The sequence below is a fragment of the Pseudoliparis swirei genome, chromosome 11 (assembly GCF_029220125.1).
Source record: "Pseudoliparis swirei isolate HS2019 ecotype Mariana Trench chromosome 11, NWPU_hadal_v1, whole genome shotgun sequence".
Taxonomy (NCBI): Eukaryota; Metazoa; Chordata; class Actinopteri; order Perciformes; family Liparidae; genus Pseudoliparis; species Pseudoliparis swirei.
The window spans coordinates 8,248,288-8,260,602 of NC_079398.1; the positions used below are offsets into that span (position 1 = coordinate 8,248,288).

The 12,315-nt window shown below is 42.4% G+C and overlaps 2 protein-coding genes across 7 annotated transcripts in view; one reads left to right on the plus strand and one right to left on the minus strand.

The window, feature by feature from the left end:
• The window catches only part of babam2 (BRISC and BRCA1 A complex member 2), a 92,987-nt gene extending 91,161 nt beyond the window's left edge, over positions 1 to 1,826 (minus strand). The window contains exons 1-2 of one of the 3 annotated variants that reach the window (XM_056426318.1): positions 1,723 to 1,826; positions 1,264 to 1,419 (exon numbers count right to left, since the gene is read on the minus strand). In XM_056426318.1, the coding sequence (XP_056282293.1) occupies positions 1,264 to 1,419; positions 1,723 to 1,742 (176 nt within the window). In that variant the 5' untranslated portion in view covers positions 1,743 to 1,826. Of the gene's footprint in view, positions 1 to 1,263; positions 1,420 to 1,495; positions 1,703 to 1,722 lie in introns of those variants that run through there. The other 2 variants (XM_056426320.1, XM_056426321.1) reach the window with 2 other exon arrangements.
• Positions 1,267 to 12,315, plus strand: part of rbks (ribokinase) — a 37,043-nt gene continuing 25,994 nt past the window's right edge. For 2 of the 4 annotated variants that reach the window (XM_056426322.1, XM_056426325.1), the window contains exons 1-4: positions 1,267 to 1,357; positions 4,245 to 4,306; positions 10,969 to 11,101; positions 12,103 to 12,166. In XM_056426322.1, the coding sequence (XP_056282297.1) occupies positions 4,248 to 4,306; positions 10,969 to 11,101; positions 12,103 to 12,166 (256 nt within the window). In that variant the 5' untranslated portion in view covers positions 1,267 to 1,357; positions 4,245 to 4,247. Of the gene's footprint in view, positions 1,358 to 1,446; positions 1,483 to 2,059; positions 2,103 to 4,244; positions 4,307 to 10,968; positions 11,102 to 12,102; positions 12,167 to 12,315 lie in introns of those variants that run through there. The other 2 variants (XM_056426324.1, XM_056426323.1) reach the window with 2 other exon arrangements.

Below are 12,315 nucleotides of genomic sequence, written 5' to 3' on the forward strand. Positions count from 1 at the left end.
ACTGAGATCGAGGAAGTGGATTACATCATCCAGTGCTGACGTCTTTACAGACTTCCTGTCAAAGAGTTGTTTTAAAAATCTTACCGTTGTTTTTTAAGTACTGAGTGGTTTAGAGTCTAAATACATGTGTGATCTTCTGTGACAAACCTCTCAGGTTGTCTGGAAGCGGTCTGCTTTCTGCCGTCTCCAGAGTCAAAGACTTAACATGCAGAAGCAGGGTTAAGGTTTTAAAAACACAGACTTATGGAACACACTTACAGAAGTGGCCGGTCCACTGAAACGCCCACTTATTTTAAGTTGGAGGCTGAAGAAGTTTCCGTTTGCCACTGGCTTTTATTTTAAAAAATCTGCCACTTTTATTTGCGCATTTCATCCCTGACTTATTCTATTTTAGCCATGTCATATTTTATATTCTCTTGGAATTTGAATGACTGTTTTTTTATCGGATTGTCTTTTTATAATGTGGTTCATTTATACGTCTTTTTATGTTTCACGTAAAAAAAACCACACTTTGCATTGCCTTGATGCTGAAATGTAACGTAAAAATAAACGTGCCTTTCCTTAAGGTAAAATAGAATAAATCAGGGATGAAATGCACAAATAAAAATAAAATATAGTAAAATAAATAAAACCAATCCCTGGGCTGAAAATGGTGTTCCCTTCACAACTACCGGCAAGCCACAAATTACACTAATAAATTAGCAGTTTAAATATGTTACTTGGGCATAGCGGGCCATCCTCACATCTTGTGTCTGCAACAGTTTATGATCTTGAGTTTGCTATAACCAAACCAAACCCCAACAGATAAAGATGTATAACCAATAGACATGATATGAGTCCAATATCATGTGAATGCAGCATCGCTGCAGTGCAACCGTTAGGGACACTGAATGGACTGAATGCATTTGTTACCTTCCCATTGAAAATACGGAAGGTTATGTTTTGACCGCTGTGTATTTATTTATTTATTTGTATGCGTGTTACTTGCATAACTCAAAAAGTATTAGACCGAATCGCATGAAATTTGGTGGGATGATTGGTTATTATCCGGGGGCCATTTGATTAGATTTTGGGATCGATCGGGTCAAAGGTCAAAATCTTCTTTTTACCATAGCGCAGTCAATTTCTATCCAATTGGCATGCAACTAATGCCAACATGTTCATAATTCAATGCCCACTCTTGTAATATGCGAAGGTATGCGCTCTATCGAGTGCCCGTTCTAGTTTCACATGCGTCACTCGTGGTCCACAACTGCTCCTCACCCAGTTTTGAGGTCTGTGACACGGAGACAGTTCGTCGAGTCGAGTCCCACGCGGCCATTCCGCACCACGCTGGACAGCAAGGGCCGCAACTCGGGTGAGATCCGGTGCAGCGTCACCTCGGGCGACATGTTGTTCATGTTATCCATTGGTGATGATCTGCGGAGACACAGCAACCGTTCACGGAAATACTTTCCAGAGTAGTCGTACTGAAGGTTCAAAGTACGGTGCTCACATGTCGTGTAACGTTAACGTTGGGGACGCGCGGTCGTTTTAAGTTGCAGTGTCAGAAGTTTAAACGTGACTGCAAACGCTCGCGAGCTGCTCGGTATCGTTAGCCGTTGTTAGCTCACCGCGGGGTAGAGCGGCATAATAACACAATTTGAACAAGTAGCTTCGTCCGAAAATGAATCTATTCATTATTCTCCTTTTAGATACAACATGCGGTGTGAGGTAGAGTACCTGAACGAGTTGGAAATCATACAATTTACGCATTAACTCCAATGTTTACTTCATGCTCTCGAGACTTCCGCTACATGTTATTTGGGTCCTTTTGACAGCCCCGCACTTAGCCGCCTGTAATAATGCCTGTCGACACGAGGGTTTTCACTCTGCGTCACATTTTCTCGTTACATATAACTCATAAACCATGTTTCTTTTGATATCATTAAACATGAACAATTATTAATAACAATAAATGCGTATCGCATTGACTGACAACAATGGATCTGTCAACAGCTGTAGCGTCAGGCAGCTGTCATATTGCACTTTGACCGTCACTTGTCTGATGGGTGTTGAGTTATAACTTGTTATAACTCTGCAAGAATACATGTGAATGCAAGGTAATTATTGTATCGCATTTCTTAACAACAGTTTGTCTCAACACTTTTTACTTTAGCGTTCGTCTTAGGCGGGATCCCTTTCGTATCTATTCCACGGAGTTCCTTACCGCTGAACATAATGTTTCACACGTAACGTTAACTACATTAGTTGCTTAAATTATCTTGATATTTCCTTTGTGTAGTATTGTGAAGTTGATCTGACAGCTACGTACATTCTGGCGAAATAAGGATTTGTTGCGAAACACACTGCAACAATAATACTACAAATGTGCTTTATCAATAGTAATAGGCCTACCGTACGTGTATGCTTTTGTACATATTTACTAATATATTACTTATAACGTTACCTTTTAATGCATGACAGGATTTAATTCTTGTGTTTCTGTCGTTACATTCTCCTCCATTGTAATTATACAGAGGGTTTATTGATTAATCCAAAATAAAACACTTAGAATTGTATGTGTATGACTACCAAAATCCTTCCAAATAATAATAATAATAATTCAGACTTCTATAGCGCTTTTCTAGGTACACAAAGACGCTTTGGCAAATGCCCACCTATATTACAGACATGCGAGCTGAGTGGCTTTTTTGTATTTATTTCCTTGTATGTGCCATTAGCCTATCAACCCCCCCAAACAAAAAAGGGGTCATGTGAAATTACACCTTGTATGTGTTGGTCTTACACAAAGAGAACAAGTGATACCTGGAAACAAATCGAAATGTGAGATGAGTACAAAGGCATAGAATTAGATTAATGTTATATTAATATGTGCAGCAAGACCAGTGGTGTTTCCACAGGAGGACAATGAGGCTGATTCACAACTGGGAAATTCCACCGGCATGGTGGTGATTCAGAATAAGTAAGAATACCCACGAATGATTAAGAAAACTCAAGGAAACAGCAGCCTTAAACTATGTAAAGCTGGTTGTTATCCAACCATTACAGGTATACAGTAATCTATTCAGTGACCCATGGGTCCGTTTTATGAGTTCAACGTTCTGCTGCAGTTGTCTATTGAGTATTCTGAAATGGTTAGGAGAATACGACAATGTCAATAAAAGAGCCTTTCACAAACTAAGTGTGTGAGTGTTTGGATGGACTGAGTGGAAAAGGGCGTATTTCTGTCATAGCCATTATCTAAACTCCATCTACTTTTAAAAAAAACAAATAATTGTAATAACAATCATTATCTAGCATTACCAGAGATAGACAAAATATGTAATCTTACGTGTTGTTTAAAAAAAAGAAATGGGTCCAACAATATTTTTCTTGTGGATTTCTCTTATGTTTAAATAGTTTAATCCACTATGTTCACTCTTTGATTCTGCATTCAGACATAATCGTTTCAAATACACGACTGCAGCCTATTGAGAGCACACTTCATTCATTTAACAAATAAATCTGTGTGTTAACTCTTTAATCATCTCCTTATTCGTCCATTCATCATCATTAACATCTGTTTTCTACAAACACGTGTTCAGGTTGGTCTGCTTCATCGTGAAGCCGCCCTCAAATTCAACAAGGCAGGCCATTTTTAGAGGGCCCCGTGCTGATTTTGAGTGATTGGACAATGCAGCTTCCGTCATATTCTCCTGCAGTGGAGATGTCGAGGGTCTCCTGGGCGAGCTGTTCATGCATGTGGAGGGGAAGACAATATGCTGCGGGATGTGGGAAGAGATAATTGAGCCATCCTGCAGCCGGCGGCCAGGCTTTCCAAGTCCTCCACTGCCTCGGCAGAGATTTGAGGAGATTAACACGCTAGCATTAGCTGCGATACAAGCCGAGGATTGAATTAATTATAGACTTTTGCTGGGCCGCGGTGCATTCGCGTGGTGTAACATTGATAAGAACCCCGTCCAACTAAGCCGGCTATGAATGCTCTATTTATACCTTCTTCCTTGTCAAGCTCATGCTAATGTGGGAGATAAGATTTTTTAGTTTGAAGGCTGTTAGGAAACATATTTGACATATTTTGCCTGATATGCTTTAGGTTTTTCCAAAAACTGGACGGAGGTTGAGAAATTCAATAATCTACCCAATCAACAGAGCATAATTTACAAGAATAATCTTTATAATATTGAATGCCAAGGAATGAGTGTTGATGCCCCATAAATAACACAGCTGTGTGTCTCAATCAGATCATGACGGAAGAGGCTTTTGATGTGATGGTGGTCGGCTCCTGTATGACCGACTTGGTGAGGTGAGTGATTTCTGCCCGGCAACACACGAGTAGTGACTGTAAAGCAGCCCAATGTTTCATGAGAAGGCCGAGCACAGGATCGCCAGCTAAATCCGGGTTCAGGAAACTCCTCTGCTTCCTCAGGTGGGCCCAACAGGAAGCAGGATATTGGGCAAATGTTCATGATCATATGAGGGCATGGAATTAAAAAGAAATGTCTCTCCACCTTTGGATCAGAATCAGAAACATTCATTTGCTACGTGTGTTAGACACACAAAGAATTTGACTTGGCGGCTTGTGTGCACATTCGACAAACAAACAAACAACAATCAACATAGTGCAATAATTTAAACATTTCACTTTTATTTTACACCATTGTAAATGTAAACAGATACAAGTGATGTAGACAAGGTAAGTGTGTGTTAAAGTATAATGTGTGTTAAAGTTACATGTGAAATTAAATATTAAGTATAAAGGTGTGCAGGGAAGTAACTTTGCTTCTTATATCGATAAGGTTTACAACATTAATTTGCTTAAAATGTTGAAACAAATGTACAACATGCCTAATCATCTTCTTAAACATGTGAAAACACTTTTTTTATAAAACACTAGTATTTTAAAAAAACAGTTAGAACCCATCTGCATTTTAACCCAGTGGTTTCCCATTTTGGGGTTCAGGACCCCACAAGACGTTCCAAGATAAATATGAAGAGCCACAAGATGTTTGTTTTACACACATTTAATTCGTCTGACTCCAATTTATGTTTTTTTGTGTAAAATACTGGACACGTTCTCGTCTCTGAGCCACTAAAAGATCCAAAAAATGTCTTTTTAGTGAGACTAAATCACTAATCATGTCTACACAAAGACAATAATATGAGATGTCACACAAGTAAGCACTATTTCCACACACACGGCGAAGTGGTGCGCATGTAGCTGTCGTGAGAGCGATACTCTGGAAATCATTTCATTTGTTTCAAACCAAAAACCCAAAAGTGTAGCGTGAGCTACAATCATCAGCAAGCTAAGCCAACTAGCGTGCTAAGAAGAATATACACTTTTATGAACTGCAACACATATGCAAGTGCACACTTATGTCTTCACATGAGTCAGCAGGCGACTATTTATAAGTTGCTAATGTTAGCTTAATGAGCTAACTAGCGACAGCTAAAAACAATCTGTCAGCAACGGTCGCCGCTTCAGACGGCAAATATTGTTATTTGGTGGTTTCATAAATTAAAGAGTCGCTAAATTGTGTTTAACATAAAGCTTAATTTCTGGAATAATCCAAAATCCAGTGGAACAATCTAATATTTGTTTTGTCGGGGGAAGTAGTGTGATGCTAACTTCCATGTTAGCCTGCAACATTTGCTTATGTCAAGATGAAACTCGACAGCCGTAGCAACCATAACTGAACGGGGATGTAGCTTAGCAAACCGTCAATTGTCTTTTGCTTAAAACATGTTTCCCTTTGTTCCTATTATTTACCTCCATTTTCCATATCAGGTATTTTTACATTTTAAAATGCAAAGCTTGTGGAAAATATGGGTGACGGGTATTTTCCATTATGGCTTTAAATGGACTGCATAGAATAGAGGAAGTGGTCTAACCTTAGATAACGCCACTGGCTGCCTTTTCAAAACTTGTCCTAAATGCCCAAAATGTTGGAGGAAACATTCCTCGTCTAGAAGTGTGTGCGGTCCAACACTTTTCGGGTCATCATAGGGAGCGGACTTCTGGTGTAAATATGAAGGCATCTGTCCATCAGAAGAATAGATGCACTGTTCCAGCAGGTCATCGTGACTCTTGCATCACTAAACAATAAAATCATTATTTAAATAATTAACAGCTGTGAACCATCCCAAAGCAAATCTGACTGGGGTTTTAAAAGCCACAAATTATGCGGGCGAACTGGTATAACCTCTGCTTACGAAAATGTCAGCGTTGCATCATCACCCTCATACGTGGTGAGATTAGTCCAGCCAAGTAGAATCCATTCCCATAATCCATTAGTCATCAGCTGCAGCACAATGGGTTCGTTGAAAAACAATTTGTCACCCTCATTCACCATAACCTTTTGTGAGGAATGACACAATCTCCATGGATGATGCGCCGAGCAAAATACGGTGCAACGCCGTGTCTTGGCGGGGGCCTCGCTCCGCCGACACTACTTCCTGTCAGAGCCCCTGTAGCGCGTCGCCTGAGCTTGTGCGACAGTTGTGTCACACATCTTGAAATATAAGTATTTTTCGTTGTAGTAAAAACACTACTGTCAACCGGCTGCCAGCTAAATGGAGATCTGAATGAGCAACCGCACAATGTGTGCCGACAGGAGACGAGATGTATGTGCCTCTAACTCCAGTTGCCACATCTTCGTTGTCACTCACACATTCTTAACTTATCAAAAACATATGCCTTCCCCTACTGTCTTTTGGGGTGGATGGGTGGGTTTGGGGGGTATTTGATTTGTTGCTCATTAGCAATTTAACCGGTGACTTTGTTTGTGCTTGCGTTGCCAATTAAGATCCTAATGAGCTAACGGGAAATGGGCCTGCTTTTGAAGAACGTATGTGTGTGTGTGGGAATGGGGCTTTTTGGATGCGGGTCAGAATGCGGATCGGGGCGGGTAGTTGCAATACTTTCGCAGCCCTTTAAAGTGACATGCATGGCTTTGAAGTTAGAAATCCCGTTGTCCTGAACAACCGGCGTTTGGGCGGCAGTACAATTTGATTGTCAGGCAGCGGAGGTACATGAACACAGAAAACACACATCTCACACTCGTCTCTCTCGCCCGACACAAACACACGAGTGTAACTGAGACATGTGTTTTAGTGAGGCTGTCGAGCCGACTGCAGTGAGAAGGTTGTGTGTACCGTCTGCGCAGCACAAAGAGCAGGAGTGGCAGAAGCCTTTTAGACTTGTAACCCATTGTCAAAGCCATACAGTGCCCCCTGCTGCCTCCCTTCACTGAGTGGAGACACTTAAAGTAAAGAGCAGTAAACCTGAATCTCAAGGCCGGACTCACAGATGTGGGATTAATCGATTTGCCCACTGACCGAAAACAATTTTGACAATCAATGGATTTTTAAGTGAAAATGGATCGCTTCCAGCTTTTCATACGTGACGTTTTTTTCTCCCCCCTCCGCGGGCATTTTCAACTCGTGATGTTCCTGAAGGCCATAACCCGTGTCAGAGATCTGTGTGCCAACCCTTTTCATGTAAGCCGGGAACGTCTCCACGAGCGCCGACCAATCCAGACACAAAAACAGGTCGACAAGTGGCTTGTTACGTCCACGGATATAGGCCGCTCCTGACCGCCCGGCGCATAATAGCAACGCGCACGTGTGTCTCCAAAACAAACGGTTGGACCACGCAAACAAACAAAAAAACGCCCTCGCCGTGCTTCGACATGCCGCCTCTTGTGAGACAAAGCGGCTCACCGTGACCATGTAAGGTGTGCTGTCTTTGCTCGACCTGTTCTTTGTTAAGTCCCCTTTGCCGTGTCCTGATTCACTCGAGCCTCCGCCAGAGGGGACCTTCAAGGAAAATGACTGAGTGGTGCGTACGAGTTTGAAAAAAAGCTTCTTGTCTGAGGCACAATCCGAGCTGAAGGTCACCACCTTGCATTAAAATGGCTTCTGTGTTTAGACCGGATCGTCCCCGGTGCTCATCATTCAGGGAAAGAAGCCGGAGCTCACCTTGTGTCTACGGAGGTTATGTGTCCGGCACTGGAAAGACGAGCTCTATAGTTCAAACTTTTGCGAAAAACAAGCATTTACATTTTAGTTTTCGTCCACTTGCTCGCCAACAACGGAGACGGAGGAGAGGGAAGTGAGAGCAAACATTCCACGTCATCCAAACACCTGCCGCGCTGCCTTTTGGGCTCCATGGGAGTGAACGCACCGAGGTTGCACTTGAGCACATAACTGCCCCGTTTGTTCGGCGCACTCGCCCCAGACAACAATAGCCGAGTGTCTCTCCGGGCATGAAGAGGCGTGGGTGGGTTTATTTAAGAATTTGAAAATCTGTTTATTTTACCTGTCAGTTATCCGGGTTTCCGGTGGCTGTCGAACAAATGTTATGGTGTTCGGGTTCTGTTTTTCTGTATGACCTGCAGAGGTTGTGCTCTTTGGTTTGTCACAATTGTAGGAATATCTCGATAATAGTCATAAACGAATAACAAACCAGTTTCCTGGGCACTTTTATAAAAAACAAAAAGGGTAGACAAATGTGACCTCTGTATGATGGACACAGACAAACACCAATGTCCATCACTCATTTTAAAATGCTTATGAGGCATTATAATCTGCTAATGCATATCAATAAATGTCATACCATAATACCTCCTAATAGCTGATTACTGCAATGATCAGTGTATTAGAATCCCAATAGTTGCAATGTGTCATATTTTTGGAGATTACATTATATGTTTTAGTTTGCATTAATTAAAGTAATGCAACATGTATGTTGTTGCATGATCGTTGTGTGATTTGTGATGTTTTTCACTCTTCTTAAAGTAAACAGTGACCACTTATAGTCATTTATAATAATATTTTAATGCCTAATAGCAGTGATAACAATGCATTATCTTGTATTATTATTATAATGTATTTCAAACATGGAAATTATAAGGCACTATGATGTTTGTAAAAAGAAATGTCAGTGAGTTATGAAGTATTATGATATATTCATTAATGTTGCTAATTGTTTGACATAATTACTACAAGTTGAGTGAGAACAAGTTAGAAAATCTTACCAAAGCCTCTTAGATGACAATTTAAATCCTATCTGTTCATTTACCAGCATTATGCACTCCACTGAAGATATAAGTAAAGACAAGCAGAGGAACTGGTATATCTACTGAATTAAGTGGAACCAGATTCCACCGTGCGTGCGACCTGCTCATCACCAAACACGGCATCTCTCTGTCATCTGGACAAAAACAGTTGTGTATCGATGACTTCGTTTTTTGACATTTCTTGACCAGGCGTCCTGGAGTTTGGATTAAACAAATAAAATACAATCTGTTATCCTGTGAAATGTCAAGGTGCTGATAGTCATATTGTGTTTACATTAAGACAGAGCCAGGCGAGCAGCTGTCCAGTCCTCATGCTAAGCTAAGCTAGCCGGCGACCGACCGGCAGCCGCATTTACCAAAAAGATGAAACATGGCTATCAAACTCGCTTATTTTCGTCTCAGATGTTTTATGAAGGATTTATTTATTTTGTATTATAAAAATAATAATTCAAACTTATATAGCACTTTTCTAAATACACAAAAATGCTTTACATGGGGACAAGAGGCAGTGACAAACAGAACAAAACAAAAATGGAAAGCAGACAAAACAAACAAACAGGACATAAACAAACAGGACATGTATCTTTTTGCATCTTGTTTTGGGTTCTTATTAGACATTATAGTGTTTGCGATGTGTGTTTAGTTTACCTGTTACCAATGACCAAACTATTATAACAGTTTTTCCCCCAACAAAACAAAACTCTTAACATTTAAAAACAAAATGTATAGATTGGAAAAAAACCGAGTACCTCGTTCCTACCTCTTCGACATTTTCAAGTAGATTTGTGTGTGTGTGTGTGTGTGCGTGTGTGTGTATGTGTGTAAGAGGTGAGTGCGTGTGCATATTTACATGTGTCCGACCTTTGTGTCGTTTGCTTCTCACCACATTTCAGTCTCGCTGACCCCACTTCCTGTTGTAGCCGTGGGCATTTTTTGTGTTTTCACACGCCGCTGCGAAAACAGCAGCATTTATAGCAACCTCCAGTATTTGCCGCCAGCATCTCAGTTACTGGAAATCCTGGGATTGAGTGGGTTTACTGTAATAGCACACCTGCCACAAACACACACACACACACACACACAGTGAAAAAAAAGAGCACCAACAGGGTAAAAAAACAAGTTTATGACAACATTTTGCGATCCGCAAACTCTTGCAGCACTGGCCCGGGGCCCAACCACAGCATCCTGATGTACAGTATCTCACCCGTGTTACTCACCACCCACTCTCGCTCTGCGATTGGAGAAACAGGGCAGACAGGCAGCGCCTCCTGAGGGCACCCACCTGTGGCGCATCAACCTCGAGGGAAAGGGGCGGCGCCTTAACCCAACCCCGATGAGTCAGGCCTTAGTGGTGTCAAGCTGAGACGTCTTTGGGTTTTGGCTGCTTGCTTCATTTTCACATTTGGAGACACCTCAAATCTGACTGAATGTCTTCTGTAGGTAGAACATCGAGAGTGCTTTATAATGCACTCTCGATGAGGCAATTGCAAATGTTCACTCTGGAAGGGGGAGGGGGGGGGGTCCTGTGCTCCATTCATTTCAGCAATGATTGCAGTTGGTTGACCTTCACAAGAGCAACATATATCATCCTCGGCAGACACCAATGAAATCCTCTTCGTTATTTTGCACATTTTCCAGTGATAAATAAATACCATAACCAGGAAGGGGTTTGGGCCTGAAGGGTTATCTTCATATTTTGGCACCTCCCTTTACTCCTCGGTTCCCAGCATAGAACACTCACCCCGGTAAATAAAGTTTGATGGATGCATTTTCAAAACTTTTATCTGCAGAGTGAAGTAAATAACAAATTCCAAGCATGGAATTTCTTTGGAGAGGCATCCAAAGTTCTTTTAAATGTGAACGCCTGTTTCATTTCACCCCTCAGCCAGGCACCAAGACTACCCAAAGCTGGAGAAACCATCCATGGTCACAAGTTCTTCATTGGCTTCGGAGGGAAAGGGGCCAACCAGTGCATTCAGGCGGCAAGACTGGGGGCCAAAACCGCCATGATCTGCAAGGTAGGACACCGGACCCAAGTTGGTAGCTGCCTTGCCGTAGAGTCAGTGTTACGGTGCGCGTTGGTCCAGATCCGAGCATGAATGCGTGCGTTTCAGTTAGAAAAAGGAGCTTTTATTGGCCCAACCTTTGGCACACCTACGTCTTACTCAGTACAAACAATCAGCTACCACAGTCAACCACTCCAAAAAACCTCATATAGCGTCGTTCACACTTCAGTCATTTCACCACATCAACTCTCCATGCCTCATTTTCTCTTGATCAATACTATACCGCATGCATACGCCCACCCGCGCTTGTACGCCTTCAAACAGGCCTATTCCCATACCATACAACCCCGAGTCTCCAATCAGTAGGCTCAGAATGACCTTTTAACCTGATCGCTAACGCACCGAAGCCCCACCTCCGTCAGAACAAAGAGGCCCGATCGATAACAACCCAGTGCGGGAGGAGCTCTGCGGGCATGGGGAGAACCCAAAAATAGACACTCGGTCTTGTCAAAAAACATCCAAGACGGAAGGCCACTGTTCAAAGAGAATGGGGCCAAGCAGCCAATACTAGCCCAACCCATCATCACAGGCAGCGAGAAGTGCCCGTGTTTTGGCACGTTTTTTGGAGAGCGTGGGTTCGAAGTAGACGCCTCGGGGCAAGGTGGGGGACCCCTTCCACAACCCAAAGTCTAGCTACAGATGTGGACATCCCCATGCGGATCAGGGGAAGAGGGGAAAACGCGGTGGGCTTGAAGAGGCGTGAAGGCGGGGTTATCGTGTCTTCAAGGCTTGGCGCAGCTGGTCGTGTGTGTTTGCGCGTGTGTGCGTTTCCTGACTTTGTGTGTCGGGTCATTTTTCGCCGGCGGCACCATGCCAGTATGCTGGCAGGGTGCACGAAGATCCAACCCAACTGAGGTTTGACGATACCACTTTTCAAAAAGTTGCCGCTAACCAAGTCTGACCCCGCTCGACGCTCCCTTTGTAGTCATCGATTTGCCTTCCATCTTTCCTAGGTTGGTAAAGACTTCTTTGGAGACAATTACATTCGGAATTTCAAAGACAATGGCGTACACACAGGTACAGTTGTTGTTTTTTGGTTGCCATTTGGTAAAAAGTTCACATACAGAGCAATGATTTGATTTTTTTCGTCTATATTTTCTCAGTTCTTTTAGTTACTCGAGGCTGGAACGTTTCTCTATTGTTATGGCCATTGGCAAAACATAGAT